The sequence below is a fragment of the Dipodomys ordii genome, unplaced genomic scaffold (assembly GCF_000151885.1).
Source record: "Dipodomys ordii isolate 6190 unplaced genomic scaffold, Dord_2.0 Scaffold37, whole genome shotgun sequence".
Classification (NCBI taxonomy): Eukaryota; Metazoa; Chordata; class Mammalia; order Rodentia; family Heteromyidae; genus Dipodomys; species Dipodomys ordii.
Window position 1 is genome coordinate 7,548,595 of NW_012267253.1, and position 22,738 is coordinate 7,571,332.

Sequence of the window (22,738 nt, forward strand, 5' to 3'; positions counted from 1 at the left end):
TGGGGTTTCAGGAGCCCTAGGGGCTAGGGCCTCTCTCACCCTTTTGTTTTCTGTCACTGCAATGTTGTGCTGTAGACAACTTGGAAACAAGTGTATCCCACCAGCAATAGTGCTTCACTTTCCTCTACCTGTACATCCAGGTGTCAGCAGCGGAGAAGCAGTGTCTTATCATGAGCCACCACAAAGCCCATCACCTCCTGGTGTGCAGGATCTCTGTTTTGATTTGAACCTAAAAGGCTATGAAACTGGAGAAAATATAGGAACTTATGACCCACAGAATTTAAAGAATAAATCTCTTATTTTAAGCAAAAAACAAATGTGTAGATACATATGCCTAAGTGTATCATATACACATATATATCATATACATATAGATGGGTGGAGGCTGAGGAATCCATCTTCCTGCCAGCTTGGTTGAGTGACCATAGGTCATGAACATGTCACTGCAGTTAAGTCAGTACTGTTCCACGCAGATGAAACCCGGGAGTACAGAAACCCATGGATTAGCAGGAAATGTCATTGAGTCCATTACAGGTCAGGGATCACTGGAAATGTCATTGCTCTTCGATTAACACTGTGTCCTGCTTCTCCAGCTGCTCCCTGCACTGGGAACAAGCCTCGTTTGGCTCCAGCTATTGCCAAGGCAGTTAATTAACCAACTGGTCCAGTAAATATTGCTCGACAAAACAACACAAACCAAACTTCCTCTTTCTTAATTTCACTGTCCCCATGAAGTGTGATGAATGAGGCCTTTTAGAAGTTTCTCCTCCTTGCTGAGGCCGACCGTGGAACAGACAGACTGCCACCAGGAGGAAAGAAGGTGGCAGTTTGCAGTGCAAAAGTGGGAGATTCATGGACCCCCTTCCACATGTGCTTATCCCCGTGAGAGACTTCCTACTTGAAAAGAGACATCTGCCCTGGCTCCTCTGCCTCTGCTTCTTTGAGACTCACACTGAAGAAGGTCGTTAAGCCAATAGAGAGCCATGTCTAAAGCAGCAGTGTGGAGTGGTGAAGATGTCACAGAGAGGGTCAGACTGGCACCGGGGTCCCAAGGGCCGCAGTTCTACATGTGCCGGTCCAGGGGTTGGAGGTCAGAAGTGTGGGCCAAGCTGGGCCTGAGTGGAGGAGGAAGCAGTTCTAAAGAGATTGTTTTGAGTTCCTCAGCTGTACCAGAGATCACCATCCTCCCACGGGCGCCGTCTAGGTACCCAGAGCACCCAGCTTTCATGGAGTCGAGCTTTTGAAAATCCTTCAGATTCAGGGATTGGGAAGTAAAAGCAGATTTCCATGCTGTGCGATGACCTTTAGCTGGTGGAGTTCAAGTTTAAAAAGGCAGAACGTGATGAGGCAGAAACTGATGGCCCCTCGGGGACAGTGTGAACCTGGCACAGTGGGAACTGGACACCCCCGGGCAGCTTCATGAAATCCTATGGGCTTCCCACTAAGCCATGGGCACATGTGCTGGCCAGGCTGTCCCTCGTCAGCCAGCCAGGAGGCTGAAGCCTACAGCGGGCCCCAGGGGACAGCAGTTTCTCTGTATGGAATATGAGAAGGCCCTTAAGCAAGAGATATCGTTGCTGGCCCTGGCTTACTTGGGGTGGGGGAGGCAGCTGAGAAGCCTGTCCAGGGAGGGGCAGCGATGTGGGGTCAAGAGTAACGGGCCACTGATAAGCGTCCTTCCTGAATCCATGGGTGATGTCAGGCTATGGTTTTAGGTAACAGATTCCTTGTGCTTTAGTCAGACCTTTGTGGTGAAGGTCACCATAGCAACCAAACAAAGTTCCTGGGCTGATGATGGGAGCTTTCCAATATCTAGCCTGTCAGTCACTGTTCCCACCCAGCCCTGGCAGCTTGCCAGACTGGCTTTGAAGGCCCAGGCCATACCTAGGGTGGTAAAGGAGTAAATGTGTACTATTCCCTGTTCTGCAGTGGGCAAGGCTGCTTCGTCCCACACCCAAGGGGCTCCGCAACACACTGGTCAGAGATAGGTAGTGCTGGGAGTTCCTGCTGGTCCAGCCCTGGTCCTAGGGGACTTGGAAAGTCCTAGGGGAAGGTGTGTCAGAGCCCCAGAGACACCTTATGCGGGAACAGTATGGCCCTCTCCACACGCTAGAGCTTGCCATGGGTAAACAAATGAACCACCACAACCATCTGCCCCAGGAAACCTAGACTGTTTTGGAAAATGTTTGAGCTGATAACTAGGCCTTAGCTGGAGCCAGACATTATCGAGATCCAGTTAAAGCTAAAATTGAACCTCTAGGGCACCTCTAAGTTACCTGGCCTGCCCCACCCATTTATCAGATTACTGTGACAAGTTTCTAGTGCTGTGTTTCCCTTAACAGAAGGGCTCAGGGTCCTGGGACTTCTGTTAACATTTCTGCCTTAAATCCAGTGTTTATTTGATTGTTCTTGCTAAGGACTTGTGGTACATCAAAAGGATGCTTAAAATACCAACACTCCAGTGAGGTGGTTGGAATCAAAGGTATTAACACAAACATAGTTTATCACTTTGTTGGGTTCATTAAACACACTTGGCTGCCTCGGCTCCCAAGGACAGCAGCCACTGTGAGCTTGCAGGCCGTGTGGCTGAGGAAGTGCTAAGCCAGGCGTAATCAACAGCAGCAGATCCTTCCCAAAGGTCAGCTCCTCCTCCACTAAGCTGGGTTGACATTCACATTTCCCCGCCTTGGCTGGCACATGTGACCTCACCTTCTTCATGGATTTTTATACAGCCCTTGTCCTGCCCATAAAGCAGAGTTGACCTGCCTTATGGACTCTGAGAAGCCATTGTCCCCCTGAGCATCTGCTCATTGTGTAGAGATGATAGACTAAAGCCGTGCTAGGCTGGAAACCTTTGTTCGACTTAAGGATCTTTCTGGAGTCTACCTTGATTGCTTATGGAAAGGTTCTGTGTGGTTATGTACATGTCTGCTTAAGGTCATGCATCCGTGGGAACTAGAGGTGGCCTGCAGTAAAGGGAAGCCCAGACTAGGAAGCCACTGGGCTCAGCCATCAGTCAACACAGCATACAGAATGAATGGCCTCTGAAGGATGGGAACTACTTCAGAAAGCCTAAGTTTTCAGGTTGTTGCTTTTTAAAGCTTTAAAGTTGGCTCACATCAAATGAACTAATTAAGAAATGGAGGATCATCATGAGCCTTCAGGGATTAGAGAAGATCGGTCAGCATAATCCTGTAACCTTAGGGGAAAGTCATTGGTTTTAGGGTTAAGAAGAGCTGCTAAGGTGTCCTTGCACGTTGAGGATTAGTTTCTAGGAAGGTAATAAAGCTGGCATGGCCCTCCCCTTTCAGAGAGGCTATTCCTAGAATGCCAGTAAAGTCATACCTCAAAGAACATGTGTGTGCCGGATGCTGGTGGCTCACGCCTGTAATCCTAGCACTCAGTAAACTGAGATCTGAGGATTGTGGTTCAAAGCCATCCTGGGCAGGAAAGTCCGAGAAACTCTTATCTCCAATTAACCACCAGAAAACTGGAAGTGGCGCTGTGGCAAAGTGGTAGAATGCTTGCCTTGAGCTGAAGAGCTGAACAGCGCCCAGGCCCAGAGTTTAAGCCCAAATATATGTGTGGGTAGCCAGCCACTTACTCTGGTGGGATCTTTCCCAGAGCTGTGGAATTTGGACAAATCTAAGAGCTCAGTATATCCCTGGCATTCTGGCCAGTGTCTGAGCCACCTTGAGAGAACCAAGTGATGGTAGGCTGACTTGCAGCCAGAATCAGCTGGCTTCTGCTCAGAGGTTTTGCTCTTCTGCTCTTACTTCTGACATCCAAATCCTGCCCATCCTCAGACTCCCCTCTGATTTTAGTTTGTTTTTAGAGCCCCTGTGGTTCACAGCTAAACTTTTCCATTGAGAGCCTGATTTTGTTCTTTTGGGCACGTATTGTTTGAGTTTGAAAGCCTCTTTGGGACAGAAACCATGACCTACCCTCCATCTATTACCCCCAGGTTAGAAACCCAGGGATGGTCACCCTGCACACTCCAGGAGACCCTCAGAGGAGCTGTGGGGGGTTTTGTTTGATGTGTGTCTGACCCTGCATTGTTGTTCTGGTTTGACTTGTTTGTTACTTTCTGGTGGCTGGACAACCTGGCATGCCTGAACTCCAGCATTTCCTATCTGCAATAATATTCCAAGTCCTTGCTCCTTGCCAGATACTACTGAGCTCATTACTAGTCTTTCATTGAAGGAGCAATCCTACCATCAGCACTAGGAAGGATGGGAACTATTGTGAGGACATAGTTGAGGCTCTGAGGAGCTTAAATGCCTTGCCCCTAGAAAGGACATGGATCACTAGAGTTTGGACACAGCTTTCCATCTGAAACCAACTTGGGTGGCAGGAGATCGGGTCCGCTTGTTTTACTTCCTTGTACTGTGTGTGCACAAGGTCTGGCTTCCTGGCTGAGGAATTAAGAGTTTCCAGAGGTATGGCTGCCTGACTCAGAACAGCTTGCTTTTCTCTCAGTTAGGTTTTCTATAAAAATAGAACTTTTCATTAAAACAGTAGAGCACAGCCGGGCGCTGGTGGCTCATGCCTGTAATCCTAGCTATTCAGGAGGCTGAGATCTGAGGATCGCGGTTCAAAGCCAGCCCGGGCAGAAGAGACCGTGAGACTCCTATCTCCAATAAACCACCAGAAAACCGGAAGTGGCGTTGTAGCTCAAGTGGTAGAGCGCTCGCCTTGAGCTGAAGAGCTGAGGGACAGCACCCAGGCCCAGAGTTCAAGCCCCACGACCGACAAAAAAAAAAAAAAAAACAGTAGAGCACAGCCACTGGCTAGAATTACTAATTATTGTCCATTAAAGAGGTAATATCCCCTTCTGTACATTCAATCCATCCCTACTGCCTGCCACCCCTCACCTCACCAAGGAAGGCTTGCTCTCGAGATGGCCAGGAGCTAAGCCAGTGCGGCAAGGGAGAATGGAGCTGCCCTGCAGCCTTGCCTCCTTGGAGTTGCTTTGGTCCTGGAAACACCAACAGCTTTCCAGGCCTCAGGGAGTCTTTGTGACTCAACTTCCTCCTCTGGAGCTTCAGCACACATTTGATGCATGTGTGGAAAGGCACTTGCGCTGAGGAGATAAGAACAACTTGAGAACAACTTGGTCACTGCCCAAATGCAAGATCTGGCAGGAAGTGGTCTGAGACTTAACAGCTGATGTTCCCAAGGGGCAGCTGGGCCCCAGGCACAGGCCTTCTAGACTCTGCTTCCCTTTTTTTTTTCTCCCAACAGCTGCCATCTCTGCTTTACAAATGCCCAGGAACTGTGAGAAAGGCTCAGGCATGTGTAGCGAGTAACTGAGTCTGGAAGAGGGACATAATACAATATCCCTGCATCCTATTTGGCAGGACCACTTGTCTTCCTCAGGCCCATGGCATTTACCTTATTTAAGTGTTGTAGGTGTAAGCTGCTGCTGCTTTGAGGATCCTGAAAGTGAAAATGTGCCTTACTACCCACACAGTGATGGCCTCCCCTGTAGCCTGCTCTGTTCCACCAACTTCCCCGACCCTCCAGAGTGGAGCACTTGAGTGAGTCCTCCAGGGAGGGAGATGATTACAGCCCTAGGTAAGGGGATAGATGGGAGGCCTTTGACCTCAGCTCACATAGCCAAAGCAAATATCCCTTTTTTTTTTTTTTTGTCGGTCGTGGGGCTTGAACTCTGGGCCTGGGCGCTGTCCCTCAGCTCTTCAGCTCAAAGCGAGCGCTCTACCACTTGAGCCACAGCGCCACTTCGGTTTTCTGGTGGTTTATTGGAGATAGGAGTCTCACGGTCTCTCCTGCCCAGGCTGGCTTTGAACCGCAATCCTCAGATCTCAGCCTCCTGAGTAGCTAGGATTACAGGCGTGAGCCACCAGCGCCCGGCTCCCATATTTTTTTATTGTTTATTTTTTCAGTACTATAGATGGAACCCTGGGCCTCGTGCTTGTTAGGCAAATGCTCTACCACTAAGGTACATCCCCATCCCTAGTTTTTTTACCTGGACACTAGTGGCTTATGCCTGTAATCCTAGCTACTTAGGAGGCTGAGATCTAAGGATCACAGTTCGAAGCCAGTCCAGGCAGAAAAGTCTGTGAGAGTCTTTATCTTCAATAAGCCACTCAGAAAAGGCCAGAAGTGGTGCTGTGGCACAAGTGGTAGAGCACAAAGAGACAGACCCCAGGCCTTGGGTTAAGCTCAAGACTAGCAAAAAAAAAAAAAAACTTAAAAAAATATTTATTTATTTACTTGCCAGTTATAGGGCTTGAACTCAGGGCCTGAGTACTGTCACCGAGCTCTTTTGCTCAAAGCTAGCATTCTACCTCTTTGAGCTACCTTTTTAAAAAAAAAAAACAAAAACCAACTCCCCCCATCCCCTCCTCCCTTTCCCCCCAGAGCTGAGGACCAAACTCAGGGCCTTACACTTGCCAGGCAAGTGCTCTTCCACTGAGCTAAATCTGCAATCCCTGAACTTTTTTTTTTTAAGGTTTTACAAGCCAAGCACTAGTGGCTTATGCCTATAATCCTAGCTACTCAGGAGGCAGTTCAAAGCCAGCTGGGTAGGAAAGTCTATGAGACTCACATCTCCAATTAAACACCAGTAAATTAGAAGTGACACTGTGGCTCAAGTGGCAAAGTGCTAGCTTTGAGCAAAAAAAAAAAAAAAAAAACTCAAGAGACAGCACTCAGGCCCTAAATTCAAGCCCCAGGACTAGTACTTAAAAAAAAAATGTAAAAACCATGTTCAACCCATTTCTGAGAAGCCTCACCCTCTTACCAGTGGAAGGAAATTATTTGCCTTTACCACAGATGGGAAGCACTCCAAGTCTTAATCCTTGTGACAAATGATTAGCAGTCTGATCTGCCCCGGGAGTGTAAGCCAGGGAGGGCCTGGAAAGAGGGAGGAAAAGAAGCAGATGCCAGTGTCAACTTAGGAATCTTCCTCATTAGTCCCTCACCAGAGCAATTGAGAAGGTGGACAAAACCACTGACCTGTGGGGAATAGCCAATTTATGCCAAGGTGCAGAGCCGCTGATCTTGCTGGTCTGTCCTCCATGGGAAGAGAGCTAGCCTGGACAGAGACCTGTGGGGCTGAACTCTTTCATGGTTCCACTGGGGCTGGCTGTAATCAGGTCAGCCAAGAGCCATCTGTGCCCCTTAGGTGCTCCTTAGGTGCTGACATGTGGGGTGACCTGGAGGTGACAGTTCCCCCCTACCCCACAAGAGTGTGGTGGACAGTTAGAACATGCCCGAGGAGCCACATGGGCTGCCTGCCAGAGCCACTGATAGTAGTGTTTTTTGTTGTTTTTGTTGGTCATGGGGCTTGAACTCATGGCTTGAGTACTATCCCTGAGCTTTTTTTTTCCTGGTGGTTAATTGAAGATAAGAATCGCACAGACTTTCTGAATAGGCTGGCTTTAAGCCACTGTCCTCAGATCTCAGCTTCCTGAGTAGCTGAGCCACTAGTGCCTAGCACTGGTGGCATTTTTAAGAAGGGCTAAGCTCCTAGACAGTGGGCTTCTGTGTGCACATTGGCTCCCTACTTTGGACTGAGTACACATGCCACAATGTCTAGGCTGAGCTAGAGAGTGCCAGGAACAAATCTCAAGATTTGTTCATCCCAGCAGTGGAGTAGAACAGTATTCACAATGCCCTCTGTTCCTTCCCTCCCCAAAGAAACCACCCACTTTCACATCTCCCTGTACAGGAGCCTGTGGGTATCATAAATAGGCTTAGCTTCTCCACATAGTCCTCTTTCTCTTTAGCTTGAAGCAAAATAAAAACAGTACAAAGCTGGTTCAAGTCCTAGCTACTTGGCTGAAAGTGCACCATGAAGAGACAACTGCTTGAGCTAAGGCCAACCCCCAACTCCCACCCCCAGCTACTTGGGAAGCTAAGAGGATCATTTGAGCCAGGAGTTCAAGACCAGCTTGGCAACATACTGACATATATTATCTCATGGGGAAAAAATGTTTTTTTTAAAGGGGACTGGAAAATGCTTACAAGAGGATGAGTCACAGCTGAGGATATCTGACCCAGAACCATGTCATGCTAGGGGCTGCAGGGCCTAATGAATGAGCCAAGAAACTCAAGAGCTTGCTAGAGCATCCAGAGGTGCCCTTGGGGTCCAGCAAGCCTAAAGTGTTGAAGTAGGAGGTCCTTGGAGCATCAGGGTGGGTTGTTAACTGGAGAGACTGACACATTGCTGTGGGGTTTACTAATGCTGCCCAGGGTCCTCAGAGCTCAGCCTTGTGTGACTTCACTCCTGTTTTACAGGTGTGATACTCGTCACATGCCTAGCTGGGTGGCAAAGGAGTGGGATGTGGGCTTAGGTTTCTGATTCTCTGATCAGTGTCTGTTCATAGTCTAGGGTTTGAGGATGATAACCAGACCATCTCTCTGCTGGAATGTCTTTTTTTTTTTTTTGTCGGTTGTGGGGCTTGAACTCTGGGCCTGAGTGCTGTCCCTTAGCTCTTCAGCTCAAGGCGAGCGCTCTACCACTTGAGCTACAGCACCACTTCCGGTTTTCTGGTGGTTTATTGGAGATAGGAGTCTCACGGTCTTTCCTGCCCGGGCTGGCTTTGAACCGAGATCCTCAGATCTCAGCCTCCTGAGTAGCTAGGATTACAGGCATGAGCCACCAGCGCCCGGCTGGAATGTCTTTTTGCTTCCTGAATATTGTCTTCCATTCTGGGAGACTCTCTGTTCTTTCCATCTTTGCCCTGTGATTGTCCCCTGGGAAGAAGACCCTCTTCCTGTCCCTTCCCTATTCAGGAGGAGCCAGATACCTAGAACATGCTGTTTCTCCTCAGTACCTGTCTCCTGTGGAATAAGCCTTTGCCAAGGGACAATTTGGAATGGAATTGGCTGGTGCTTTGCCTTCGGCTATGAATCTGTACCCACTGCAGCTATAAGAAGTCATACAACCAGACTCTAGTACTAAGCAGATACCAGCGCTCAGCACCAAGCCAGGCATTTAGGGAAGTGGGGCAGACAGTAGTGCTAAGGAGATGGGCCACAGGTACTTGCCATCCATGTGGGCATGTATAATGGACTCAGACAAGATAAGTGGTAGGTTCTACTACTGTAGACTGCTTCTGGAGTGACTGGAAATGCTTGGTACAAGTGTACCTTTTGTACTAAACTCTGCAGCCTGTGTATATATAGAGACAGAGAAGATATAATCAAGTGCTGACTGAACATAGTATCAGGCACTCAGGGCATGGTGGTCACATAGAGCCTTTTTGGAGGACTGTAGCTTCAGGATTAGTTTTGTCTGTTTTCTTTAGTTTTTTTTACCTTGTTTTGCAACAGATCATGCTATATATCCGAGACTGGCCTCAAACTCTTAATCCTTCTACCTCAGCCTCCTGAGTACTAGGATTACAGTGTGTACTCCCATGCCCAGATACAATAGTGGATTTTAGACTCCCTGTGTATATAAGGGTACCTGACAGGAATGGGGAGCCAGGCTAATCCCCTGTCCTGCCCCACTGCCAGCAGCATCTCCAGCCATACTCAGGAAGCACAGACTTCTGGTAAGTCCATGGCTACAACTAACTCTCCCTAGTTTTGCTAGTCCCAAAGTGTCACCCACAATTCACAGTGGCACACTAGACCTCCATCTGAAAAACTGGGCCCAGAGCACATGGGTGGCTCATGGCTACCAATTCCAGAGGACTGGGTGGGAGGGAAACTGTATTCCCAGAGAGCTGGCCGTGGATAACATAGTGAGCAGAGCCCAGAGCTGAATTAATTGTGAGGCCCTGAGTTGGCTGCTGGTTCATTTCAAGCAAGGGTCTAGCAGTAAATTAGAGGCAAGCTATCAGCTACCCACTTCCAGACACATTGAAGATTGTCCTGGAAGGGGCTATGTATGTGTGCAGTGCTCAGGGACACACACACACACAGAAAGAGTTTGAGAGTGACATCTGGATGTGGGAGAGGGAAGGACAAGTTCTAGCAGATGTCATCATGGGAAGCAAAGCACAGACAAGTCCTGGAGCCTGTGCTAATAAGACTCTTAAGAGCTGTTAGCGTCCATGTGATCAGCCCCAGGTCATGGGAGAGCAATAGGAATGAGAGGTGGAGGCCTAACTGAAAGGCCCTGAAGGCCACACCACCAAGGTGCACAGATGGATGGCATGAACGTTTAGCAGGCAGGCCTCTTCATGCAGGAAGATCCCTTTGGCAATGCTCAACTGCCAACTATGGAGAAATCAGGAGCTAATCTGGAGCCTCAGGATGCAGGAGTGAATATCAGACCAGAAAGTGTCTGTTGGAGCACTTGCTGGGCTCAGGGAGGATGTGGTTGGGTTGAGAAATTCCACTCTGGGCCACTCATGCTAATGGAATGTCAGCTGCCAGGAGGGTACAGCCTGCGTTGATAGAGGCTGCTATGATGAACATGCCAGCTCCGCTTTCAGTCCCTTCTGTCCTGGGCACAAGGTGCCTGTTCAGCTAGTCTGCCAAGAACACAACCTGGCTCTCAGATGCAGGGGCAAAAGTAGGACAGGGACCCTTGTCAAGAGGAGTCTGCGGAGAGTCCAGTAATGTTTCAGGGCTGGTCTGGAAACTGTCCCATAGCCCAACGTCACCTGTCCAAGGACTCTGCTTCTCTGGTTACCTAAGGGAAGGGGTGGTTATAGACCGGGCCTGGCCCTTCCCCAACATTCTTTGCTCCAGCCTTCAGTCCTGCCCAGGCCAAACTTCTCTCTCCCACCTCCACTCAAATCTCACCCCACCCTCCACCCTCCTTTCATCCAGACTTGAGCTACAGCAAGACCCTCTCTGTTTTTTCCTCGTACTGAGTCTGGCCCCAAAATAAACATTGGATTCTCTGGGCAATTTGACATTTATAGCACTCTAATTGTTACCTTCAAGGCAGAAATTGTGTCTTCTACTTCCTATTCCCGAAAGCAGAGGCGCCTAAAACTGCTGGTGGAGGGCTGGATCCTGGGACAGTCTGGGAAGGGGGAGCAGATGGTGCCACTGGCCACCAGGCGTTGAGACCTGTCCCTGCTCAGGCTATAGCCTCCAGATATGCTGGGGGAACCCATTCCTTCTCTTGGGACCTCATAGACCAGCCAGGTGGTCAAGGGTGTGGAAGAGATGAAGTGAGATTTAATGAAGGTCAAGGCTAGGGGATGGGGTGAGCGTGGAGGAGGGAAGCCATGGCAAGGAGGACAGGTGTGCAGGGGCAGGAAAAGCATTTTTCTGGAAAAGGAAGGAGTAAGATGTTCCCCAGAAGCCAGACCCCTCTTCTGAAAAGAGGACCAGGGCAAATTCCACCCTCTTCATTCTCAATCAGTGAGTCACAGTCTGAGAGAAGGGATGAAAAGGAAAGTGCTGAAGGACATAAAGGCCCAGGTCTCAGTACAGAGGAGAGAGAAGCCAGACCCCAGGTAGGTGGAGGCCAGGTCTCCATTGGTAGGGTTACCCCCTCTGCAGCCTGAGAAGTCTAGGATGGGGGCCTCTGATGCAGAGCTTTGCTTACCTGAAAGCCTGTATGGTGGCCTTAGATGGGCATGCTCTCTGCACAGGCAGTGGTTAGATTTAAGGCCTGTTGGTCCTGTTGATTCACTCAGCAATGATATGATGACTAAAAAGCCTCAGTGGCTCAGCCACACTCTATGTAGGCTGCTCACGCATCTGGGATGTGTCAGTATTGCTAGTGGTCAATGTCTTGCCCACCAAAGGGCTAATACCTGGTACAGCAACACCTCCCGGCCCACTGGCATTCCTGGTGAGCAAGCATGCTGAGGCTTTGGCCCTGGGTCCTTGTGTCCCACCCCTCCTGTGGGCCTTCCAGCTTCAGAGGACTCCGTTTTTCTGATTGAAAGTCTGAAGCCACTCTCTCATGACACAGCAACTGTCCCTTAGTGGTGATTGAATAGCGTTTCATGTCCCTTTGATCCTAAGGGAATTGGCTATCCTAGGAAATTCAAGGGAGAAACCTTTGGTAAAATAGAACAGGACCTTCCTAGGATATCCTAGGTTAAGGAATCAAACTTGGTCCATTTAGGAGATTGTAATTGGGCACCTATTGTGTGCTGGCAAGATAAAGAATTCTGCCCTTAAGGTGGCCTTCGTGCCAGTTCTTTGCTTAGCCTCACTGTCTGAAAGCTGCTTTCTGGATATCTCTTACCCAAATCCTATCCTGGGTCTTCTGGAGCACAAAAGTATAAAGCACAGCCACGTGTTGATGGAATGTGTGTGCATAGCACTGCTTAACTGAGGATGTGAGAAATGGAGCAAACCAAGCCAGGCTGAGAGTCAGACCTGACAGTGCTCCCCAGAGCATTTGCACAAGGTGAGATATGATGAGGGGACAGATGGCACAAACACTGGCAAGTGCAGAAGAGTGCCTCATGCTTTGGCACAAAGATGGGGAGAGTCAGAAAAACAGAGTGGAAGGAAGTGGTCCAGAAGCTGCTACACTCCTGGACTGTGCTGGGGAATTGGGTAGGCTGGGACTGTCCTGGTAAGGCTGAATACCCTAGGGTCCATTCTCAGAAGGAAGCTTCACTTGGCCTGCTGACAGCTAGCTGCTTTCCTTCCCCACAGCCTGATGTTCACCAAAGTGAAGCTTGAGCAGGTACTGAAAGGTCCAGAGGACGCCCTTGTGACCTGCAGACAAATGCTGCGGCTGTGGCAGACACTGTACAACTTCTCCCAGTTGGGGTGAGTAGCTGTCTTGGTTCCCTCTGTTGCTAGAGGGAGGAGGGTCGAGTTGGCAGGCAGTGGTTGCCATTGGTTGGGTGGCTACAATGCCTGACAAAATGGGAATGTTTGGATGAAAATGTGGAACTGGCACTCATGCACTTTCTATACCCATAGTACAGTTTTAACCTCTTGATAGTCCTCCATTACATACATACATACATAAAGATCCCATGTACAGATTGAATTTGGTGGTGAGAAGGTAGAGAAGCCATTATGAGGTAGGGCTTATTGCTTTATCTAAAGCATCAGCTGCTTGCCTCTTCTACATTAGCACATTTTATTGTCAGCCTAGTAGGAAACTGACTCAGCCCTGACCTAATTCGTTGGTCACCTTACCTGATAAGTGTAGTGCTTATACTTCAGCCCAGTCTCCTCAGTCCTAGGCTGTGGAGCTTGCCCTTCCCTTTCTGGAACTGTTTGGAGGCTGGAAGAAGAGGAAGAAAGAGGGTCCTGGAGGCCACCTACTTCTCCCTAGGTACATTTCCACAGTGACTCTGGGAGTCCAGAAAGCCTCCAAATACCTTAGAGGAGCTTCTTTCCTGGTGAAATTTACAGAGAAGGCTCCAGAGTTAAAAAAAAAAAAATCATGGGCAGAGTCATCCTTCCCTTTGCAGGGCTTGGGGTCTGCAAGATGTACAGAGCAAGGCAAGACCAGTAGAAGCTGCCAGAAGTGTTTGTTGGATGAAGAGATGGGATGCTGCTTGGCAGCTGAGTGATGGGAGCTTGAGGGCGGTCTCTGGTGTAAAGGGACCTGTGTTCAGATGCCCCTCCCTCTCCAGATCACTGCTGTAGGAGTTAGAGCAGGTATATAGCCTAGCCCTCCTTCTGCAGAGAAGCTGACCTAGAATTGGCTGTTCCTTATCTGTGTCTTTATTTGCATGGCTGGTTGTTCATCTGGGTGGCCAGTCTTGGATGAGGTCCCTGCAGGCTTCAGCCTTAGCTCAGTTAAGGCCTGGCTTGTGCCTTTCCTTAGAAGAGTTGGATGCAGGGTTAGCTGCCCGGTGCTCCCTCAGGGGCTGGGGCACTGGGGTCTGCCTTTAGGTCTCTTCAAATCACTACCCATACATTTCATATCTGACCTCCACATCTGATGGAACCCTTCTAGGCTGGAGGTTCCTTGGTGCCTCTCTTGGGAACTTCCCAGGGCAGGGCTCTGCTAGGCTCACAAGCCTAGACCTAGTTCTTTGGCTTTCCCAGGAGACAGGATAGTCTTTTCTGAACCTGGTGCCCCTGATTAGAAAGAAACCAGAGGAGACAGTTGTAGCACAAGCCTGTAGTCCTGGCAGAAGCAAGGAGGATCAGGAGTTTGAGGCCAGGTTGGGCTACATAGTGAGACACATATCAAAACCAAACCAAACCACAGCTTATGAAATCCAGTTTGGAACAGTCAAGGATCAAGACCAGACTCCACAGCCTTAGAGTCTAGCCTACCTTAACCCACGCACTCAGCTGGGCCTACATCCCACTGAACTCCTGCTCAGTCCCTTGCTCTCCTCTGCCCATTCTGCATTGCTGACTTGATGTTCTCATCACACCCTAGGCCCCTCCTTCATGGAGTCACCAACCACCCAGCCTCAGCCGCCTCCACTCCACCCCTCTCATACCGGTCTTTGCTACTTGTTCAGCTTGGACCATCTCATCTCCCCATCTTGGGTGTAAGGTTCTTCAAGGTAGGAAGCATGCTGCCTGTTGTCCTAAAACCATGTGGCAAATAATTCCTCTGAGACCAGATGTTTCTGATGCCATAGGAGAAGTCCCTGCACAGGATGGGAGAGAAAACAAGACCCAAAAGTGTTCCTACAGAGTAGGAACCTGGATAGGAAGCCAGCACCATGCTAGGCACTGGCCCAGACTATCTCCATCTCAGAACAGCTGGATATTTTCAAAGATCAGTAAGAAGAGTCAGGTTGCTGAGAAGAGGTGGTCTCATGATTTAAACCTGGTGTGTCTAGCTCATTGGCTTCTCAGTCTGATGCCTCCTAGCGCTGGGAAAAAGGTAGGAAAAGAGAACCAACACTAAGCCACTGCGCTTTGGTGGAAATTGTGTCTGAGCCCATTAAGATGGCTGCTTATTTCCAAGCCAAGCTGTGGCCCCTGTTATCTAAATGGCCAGGATACATTTTTTTTTATTTAATTAATTAATTTTTTTTTTTTTGGTCAATCGTGGGGCTTGAACTCTGGGCCTGGGTGCTGTCTGTGAGCTCTTCAGCTCAAGACGAGTTCTTTGCCACTTGAGCCACAGTGCCACTTCCAGCTTTCTGGTGGTTAATTGGAGATAAAAGTTTCACAGACTTTTCTGCCCAGGCTGGCTTTGAACCGAGATTCTCAGATCTCAGCCCCCTTAGTAACTAGGATTACAGGCATGAGCTACCAGCACCCAGCCTACTTTTTGTTGTTGTTGGTGGTGATGGTCATGGGGCCTGAACTCTGGCCTGGCGCTGTCCCTCAGCACTTCAGCTCAAGCCTAGCACTCTATCCTCGAGCCACAGTGCCACTTCTAGCTTTTTCTGCTTATATGGTGCTGAGGAATCAAATCCAGGGCCTCATGCATGCAAAGCAAACACTCTGCCACTGAGCCACCTTCCCAGCCAGCCCTACTTTTTTTTTTTTCATAATGTCAGTAATGGGGCTTGAACCCAGGGCTTCAAGCCCTTGAGGGCTTGTTTGCTGGTTTACTCTACCTCCAGACTGTCTTTTTGCTGGTCAATTGGAAATGGAGTCTTACAGACTTTTCTATCTGTGCTGGCTTCAAACCAGGATCCTCCAGGTCTATAAGCCTCCTAAGTATCTTTTTTTTTTTTTTTGGTCGGTCGTGGGGCTTGAACTCTGGGCCTGAGTGCTGTCCCTCAGCTCTTCAGCTCAAGACGAGCGCTCTACCACTTGAGCTACAGCGCCACTTCTGGTTTTCTGGTGGTTTATTGGAGATAGGAGTCTCATGGATGTTCCTGTCCGGGCTGGCTTTGAACCGCGATCCTCAGATCTCAGCCTCCTGAGTAGCTAGGATTACAGGCGTGAGCCACCAGCGCCCGGCCCTCCTAAGTATCTTAAGATTACAGGTGTGAGCCACCAGCTCTCCTTCCCTGACATTTTTTGTGGAATCATCTTAATGTCCCTGAGAGGAAGGACATTTTCTGGCCCTATCCTCCCAATTTCTGCTGTTACACACCTCTGAGTTTCCTCAGCCCTCATATCGAGTCATGAGTCTTGTCAGTGGGAAGTGAGTTTCAACCACTGTTAAAACAGCTTCCTGGCTCTTCCCACCTCCCAGTTTGCAAAAAGATAGAGCCCCAGAAACATGGGAGCTGCAGAGACCTGGAGACGACGTGGGGGCTGGCAAGACAAACCATACATGTTTGTCTGCCACCCAGACCCCTTTGCCTCCTTTGGAGCCATCCTGGTAACCTGAGGAAGGGAATCCCATGACAGGGGATGGGAGTGGGTCCTCCATCCCTGAACTCTGGCTGTGGTACTTCTAGGGCCCTGAAAAGACCAGGAAGCCAGTCTGCAGACCTCGTTCTGGGCCTGGTGCTCTGCTAGATATCATGAAGTTGAAAGAAACCTCGCCCCGGGCTGGGGGACCTTCTGACCCCACCTACCTCAGTGGAGGGGAGTAAATAGCATGAGGAGTTTCTGTTCCTCTGCCTATGTGATTCTGGACCCATGCTGCTCTGTCTGTCCCCCTCCTTGTATCAGCTCTTCTCTGTTGTCCTGACTGGTTATGATTCTGGGACCTAAATGTGTCACCCCAGAGCCTGCTACTATGAGACTTCCTTATTCTCCTGTGCTAGTCACAGGAATGCAATCCCTTTGCCTCACTAAGACATGCCCTCCTTTCATCTTCCAGAGGCCTGGAAAAGGATGGCAGCTTCGGTGAGGGTCTCATGGTGAAGAAACAGAGTGGCATGCATCTGACCCTGCCTGATGCCCACGATGCAGACTCTGGTAAGAGTGGGCCTCACAGGAACCTGTCCGTGCAGGGCTGTAGCTCACTGTCCCAGCTTGAGAGCACAAATGGAGGGCAGCATCTGCCCAGCCTGGCAAACCCTCCCCTGCTCCTTGACAAAGGACCTGCCCTCACATCTTTCAGCGCTGATCTTTACTCTGGGTAGGGCTGGCTACTGGCCCAGGGGATAGGTGGTGGACAGCTGGAGTGGGCAAGGAAGGGACCCTACATCCCAGGCAGGGGAAGAGAAAGGAGACTAGGGTAAAAAAGATACAGACTACTTCCTCTTAAGCCAAAGCCAGAGGCCAGTGGAGAAGTCTCATGGAAGAAAGAGATGGGCTGAACTCTTTAGCTCAAGGCTGACTCTATTGAACAAAATTCACCCTCAGACCCAGCGCTTCTGAAATTCAAATGGATTCAGGAACTGCAAACACACACACACACACACACACACACACACACACACACACACACACGAGCAAAGGTCCTGATGAAAGCAGATTACCTTCCTCAAAAATGCAAGAATTCGTTGTGGGGTGAACGTGAGTGGAGAGGTATTTCATGCATTTGCGCCTTTCTTTCACTTCTGTGTACCTGAGCTGAATTGCACTTTCATTGTCAAGTGATGGAATGGGTTTCAATAGCTAGACTCAACGCCTGACTTGAGAGGTGCATCCCAAGAGTGATGTGGAGTACATACAGAATTCTACCTACCCTGAGGAGGAGAGGGTTAAGGGGTTGCTCCCTTGCAATTAAAGTCATGCAGAATTCCTTAGAACTATTCATATGCTTGTGTCATAAACTGAAGTTGCCTGCGGTTTATCTGAAGGCTCCTGAGCCTATTAGAGTCTATAATGTCTCAGAAAGCAGGTGCTCACACTTCATCTGCAGGGGAATTGTAAATGTCAATAGCTTATACCCTGAGCAGGGACTCACACCACCCAGCACTGCTACGGGACAGGTTCTCTGACAGTAAGAGCCATTTCCCAAGGATCCTTCATTTTGCTGTTTGAAACAGTAATGTGCACTTGGGAAAAGAGCAGGAGAAAAGAAAAAGAAAAAAGACATCCCTATTTTTTTTTTTACCAGACCTCAGTAAAGGACCCTTTTATCCATGGATTCCCGTATTTACTATTTATACAAATGTGACCATATTCTTTTGTAAATTCTGTTTTGCTCCTGACTGTATAATGGGAACACTTTTTCACATCAGTAGCTACACATACCATTTTCCACATGTACTTTATTACTATGAGGAGAACTTCTGATGGTTGTCCCCTCAATTATTTTGTCAGTCCCTATTGTTGATTCGGGTAATTTCTGTTGTGTTCAGTGTCACAAGCAGATGTCAAAGAGTGCCTTTGCTGCCATTTGTGATTGTTTTCCTTTGGGATAGAGTCTCAGTGGGATTTCTCCCAGATTTGGTGGGTAATAGTGGGACCTTCCTAGTGATCTGTGGGCTGTTCTCTGGCTGTCAGGCTGAGTTGCCCTGCCCTGCCCTGCCCTGCCTCTGGTGCTCTGTTGTTTCTAAGGAGCTGGGCACTGGCTGCTTCTGAGCCTGTAGTGCATGACACCCTGACTCAGCTGTTCAGTCCCCTGCCCTCTTGCTCTTCAGGCTCTCGGCGGGCATCATCGATTGCAGCCTCACGATTGGAGGAGGCCATGTCGGAGTTGACCATGCCTACCTCAGTTCTGAAACAGGGCCCCATGCAGCTGTGGACAACACTGGAACAGATCTGGCTCCAGGCTGGTGAGTGTTTCTGGTCCCAGTTGGGGAGCTGGGTCCCAGTGATATCCACGTATCTAGCTGAAACCACCGTGGGACTCCCAAGTAGACAGATAGGGATTCCTGCCCAGGCTCATACGGGCTTGGACTCTGAGATCTGGAACCTGGAGTTACAGTCCTAGCTGATTCCCAACTTACCTGCCCTTTTTCCAGCTCCCCCATCCCAGCCTAAAGGGTGGGGTTTCTACTTGAGAGGCTACATGAAAGGGCCTAGCTTCCTAGGCAGAGTGACACCAGGCCCATGGATGTTCCAGGATCCTCAGTCCCTGGCATCCTCCACTTGTCTTGTTTCTTTCTCTGCCCAGGGAGGAGAGCACCTGGTTTTTTTGTGAGGATACAAATGTGGCAGGATTTGAGATCAAGAGAAGCCATACAGATGGAAAGGCCAGAGGGCTGGTGATGGACACTCCCATCCAGGTGGCATTCCTTTCCATCACTAGCTGACACCATTGATACTAGGGAGTTTACAAAGCTAGAGAGTGGCTGGCTTCTGGGATCCTAGGCTTCAATGTCATACAGACTTGGTTCCAGTGCCAGCTCCAGACTGTCCAGATATGATCTGAAATTAGTGAAGGTGTGAAGCCGTTAGTGTAACGCGTAGCAAGTGCTCAGACATGCACTTGACCCCCGTCGAGGTCATGGTAGAGGCAGAGGACTCAGTCTCCCTGTGCTTGGCTGAGAAATGCCAAGAAGTGACTCATTGAAAAATGTTTGACAACTTGACCTGGTAATAGTGTGAGAGTTGGAATAGAGTGAAAAGGGAGAGAATCCGGGCCAAAAATGACATGCCAGAGTAAGACAAAATGGCAGCTGCGGCAGAAGAAAGGAAAAAGACAAGAAACCAACAGGAACCCTAAACCTGTTCCAGGCCAGCTAGTCTAGAGCTGCCCAAGGGACGTCCCAGCTGTCCCAGGCCCAAGGGTACCACCTCCTTTATGTCCTGCTCACCTTTTCCCTGCTTCCCTTCCCACCACAGGGGTGGACTGTAGTCCCAAGTAGAAGGAAGATGATCATTTACATAGACAGCACGGAGGAGTTAGCAAGTCAGCATTAGAATGTGCTTGTTAGCTGAGAAGCTAAGGTTTCCCGGTATGTTTTCTACATATGGACACATTAGTATGCAGCACGCCTCCACTCTTTCCATCATCAGTTCTGAATATGGGGGAAAAATTAGACCAGAATTCACAGAAAGGCTACACATGGAGCATTGTAATAATGCATATATTCCCCCCTTGGCATCTCGGGGTTCCTTAGGATGCTAGGGATGGAGCGGGTGAGGAGAATAGCTCCACAGCTTGTTGGATCTTCAGCAGGAAGATGAATGTTAAAGAATACAGAATAATAATAAACCCGGCCTCTTCCTAGGCAAAGATCCCCCTGTCCTCTTCTAAGATTTGGTGCCAAGCTGGACTAGGGCAAAAGAAAAATGTATCTTCAGAATAGAGTGTCTGGGGGAGAGGGCAGAATATAGTTGTGGAGATGGAAGGGGAAAACAAAGGAGGAGGCAACAATGCTTGATAAGAAATGTACTCATTACCTTGCTCATGTGATTGTAACCCCTTTGTACAGTATTTTCACAATAAAAACCTTATTGAAAAAAAGAAGAAGAAGAATAGAGTGTGTGGGGTAGAAAGCTGCACCTATGCTGGGGGCCTTAGCAGCTCCAAGCAGCGCCTTCATAACAACAGTGAGCTCAGCTCATGCTGCAGCTCCCAAGGTTCTTGCTTTTACCACTTTGCCTTGGTTTTGCAGTAGAACACCTTTTTTGCACATCATAGCCTGCTTGCTGTTTTAGGTTATATTGCTTTATACAGGGGTGCTGCAATGTGCTGGTGAGAAGGAGGTGAAAAGCCTTCCTAAAGCCTGGCATCAGCCATGTCAGTATAAACACACGCCCTTCACTAAGTCTCACATTAGCATTTTTTTCTTGGAATGTTATCCTAGATTTCACTCGCTCCACAGGAAGCACTGAGAATACAGCCCCAGGTAAAGTCTGGACAGTGCAATATTAGGAGATAGATCTGGAGGCAGGTGGCAGAGCTACAATCATAGTGGCTTACCCACAGGGGATGCTTATTTCTTCAACAATTCAAAGGTGATAGTCTTGACTGGATGACAGATAGTGCTGCATTCTTCAAGTGCTACTCTTGTCCAGGTGGTCCAAGCTGGCTCCCTGCCACATTCACAAGTCCAAGCATAAGATAAACATAGACAAGAGGAGGAAGGTGCCTCTGCTTGTGAATGTATACCTGGAATTGGCATACATGACTTTCCTTTGTCATACATTGGCCAAAACTCCACTAATGGATTACTCTGAACTGCAAAGAACGCTAGCAGGTGCCATTATTCTGGGATCCATGTATCTTGTTAGAAACCAGGGGATCTTATAAGAGACAGGTAGACCAGTGTTTGTATAAGCATGTGAGGACTCTGAAGCTCTTCCTACCTCACCCTTCTGCTGCCACCATCACCAGCTTCTACCACATACCTGTTGGATGAAAGGCTCCAAGACCAAGTCACCAACACCACCATGACTTCTCCCTAAACTTCCCCACATGATTAGGTAAAGCACATGTCCTCAGGACCCTTCGCCCCCACTAATAGCTGGAATGGCTTACACTTGCAGTCTAGGGCACATAAAGAAAGAGCCAGGGTGCTAGTGCCAGCCAGCTGTGGGCCACACAGCTTACTATAAACTTACAGTCAAAGAGTAGCAAGCTTCCCTTGGCTCTGCACTCTTTCCTCTTCACACACTCTGCTCTTCATTCTTTCCTTTATCTTCCTTGGTTCTTCCCTCTTTTCTAAAACCCTACTCTGCTCCCTCCCTCCTGCCTTCTGTGCCATGGAGGACCCTTCTCTTGCTCCTCCCCCGTCCCAAACTCCCCAGTCAGCCCTCTCAGGACAGGAAGTAGACCTCAGGCCCAGGTTGCCTCCGTTTGTTATGCTTTCTGAGCCCCGGGGCTGGAAGGGTACCTGTGCCACCTTTGGATTCTCTGGGACTCTAGTCTTTCTCCATCTTAGGCCTCTGACTCTTATTTATTCCTCTTTGTCCTCTTGTCACCATTTCCTCTCCTTTATTCTAAGTGTCCATATGTCCTAAGAGTCTGCTCCATTAGGAGGGCTGCTTATTTCCTTTGGAATCAGAAAAACTGCTCCTACTGGGGATCAAGGTGGACTTGAGGACCTAATCTATATTCCCTTCTACCCCAGGGGCTTCTCAGTGCTCTTACAAGTTTGCAAGGCTTCTTTTGGCAAGAACGACTGTAACCAGCTTCAGGTGCAGGGTTAGACCAGGATGTCTCAGAAGAATAAAAGGGACTCTTGGGCTGGAAAGGTGGCTCAGTGGTAGAGTGCTTCCCTTGCATGCATGAAGCCCTGGGTTGGACTCCTCAGCACCACATAAGCAGAAAAAGCCAGAAGTGACGCTGTGGCTCAAGTGGTAGAGCGCTAGCCTTGAGCTGAAGAGCTGAGGGACAGTGCCCAGGCCCAGAGTTCAGGCCCCATGACCAACAAAAAACCAAATAAATAAAAAATAAAAGGGACTCTTGCAAAGCTCCAGGGAACAGATGTTTTCCATTTGTAGCCTGAAGAGAGAAAGCATAGAGGGAAGAAGGGGGGCGGGGGCAGAGAGAAGGAGCAGCAAAGAGGAGGAAAGCAAGAGGGAAGTAAGTAAGCAGAGAGGGCAATGAGAGAAGAGAAAGGTAGGAAGGAAGAATCAAGGAGCCAACTGGAATCCAAAGGGCCCTTTGTCACTCAGGAAGAAGCAAGGCTCTGCTTGCTAGAGAGATGACCTGGACAAGATAAATCAAGGAAAAGTAGTAGGCTCATCCAGGGCAAGCCATTGGTGTGGTCTGGCAAGCAAGGATAGGAGAGAAAAGATCCAGGAGATGGTGAGTGCTATGCCATAGGGCTCCTGCTGCAGCTTCGGCCGGCTGTCTGGGAGAACCATGTTTGGTAAAATAGCAAACAGGAGCTGGGAGCATTTGCCCAAAGACACTGAGGCTAGACAGAAGAGATACACAGCAGACATGTGGGTCAGAAGCGACTGCCTGGAGGTGGGACCTGTGAGGGCTGTCTGCAATGTGGCAAGACCCATGTTTCTCTGGTTCTGTTTTGTGTCATCTGCTTTGCTCCCTAAGTGGTGATGAAGCCCATCCAAACAGAGCAGCCTACCTATCTTTCAGGGCATCTTTCCTAGCCTGTGGCCTCTCAGTAGGGCCCAGAGCCTTAGAAAGCTCAAAGTTCCAGTACTCGAATTGAAATCTGTTGATGCGTACACACCATGAGAAATCCCC

At 49.1% G+C, this 22,738-nt stretch overlaps 1 protein-coding gene across 1 annotated transcript in view; it reads left to right on the top strand.

Moving 5' to 3' along the window:
- Ttc7a (tetratricopeptide repeat domain 7A) overlaps positions 1-22,738 on the top strand; it is a 118,878-nt gene that overhangs the window by 81,664 nt on the left and 14,476 nt on the right. The window contains exons 16-18 of the mRNA XM_013017953.1: positions 12,556-12,672; positions 16,559-16,656; positions 18,273-18,407. Of these exons, the coding sequence (XP_012873407.1) occupies positions 12,556-12,672; positions 16,559-16,656; positions 18,273-18,407 (350 nt within the window). The remainder of the gene's footprint in view (positions 1-12,555; positions 12,673-16,558; positions 16,657-18,272; positions 18,408-22,738) is intronic.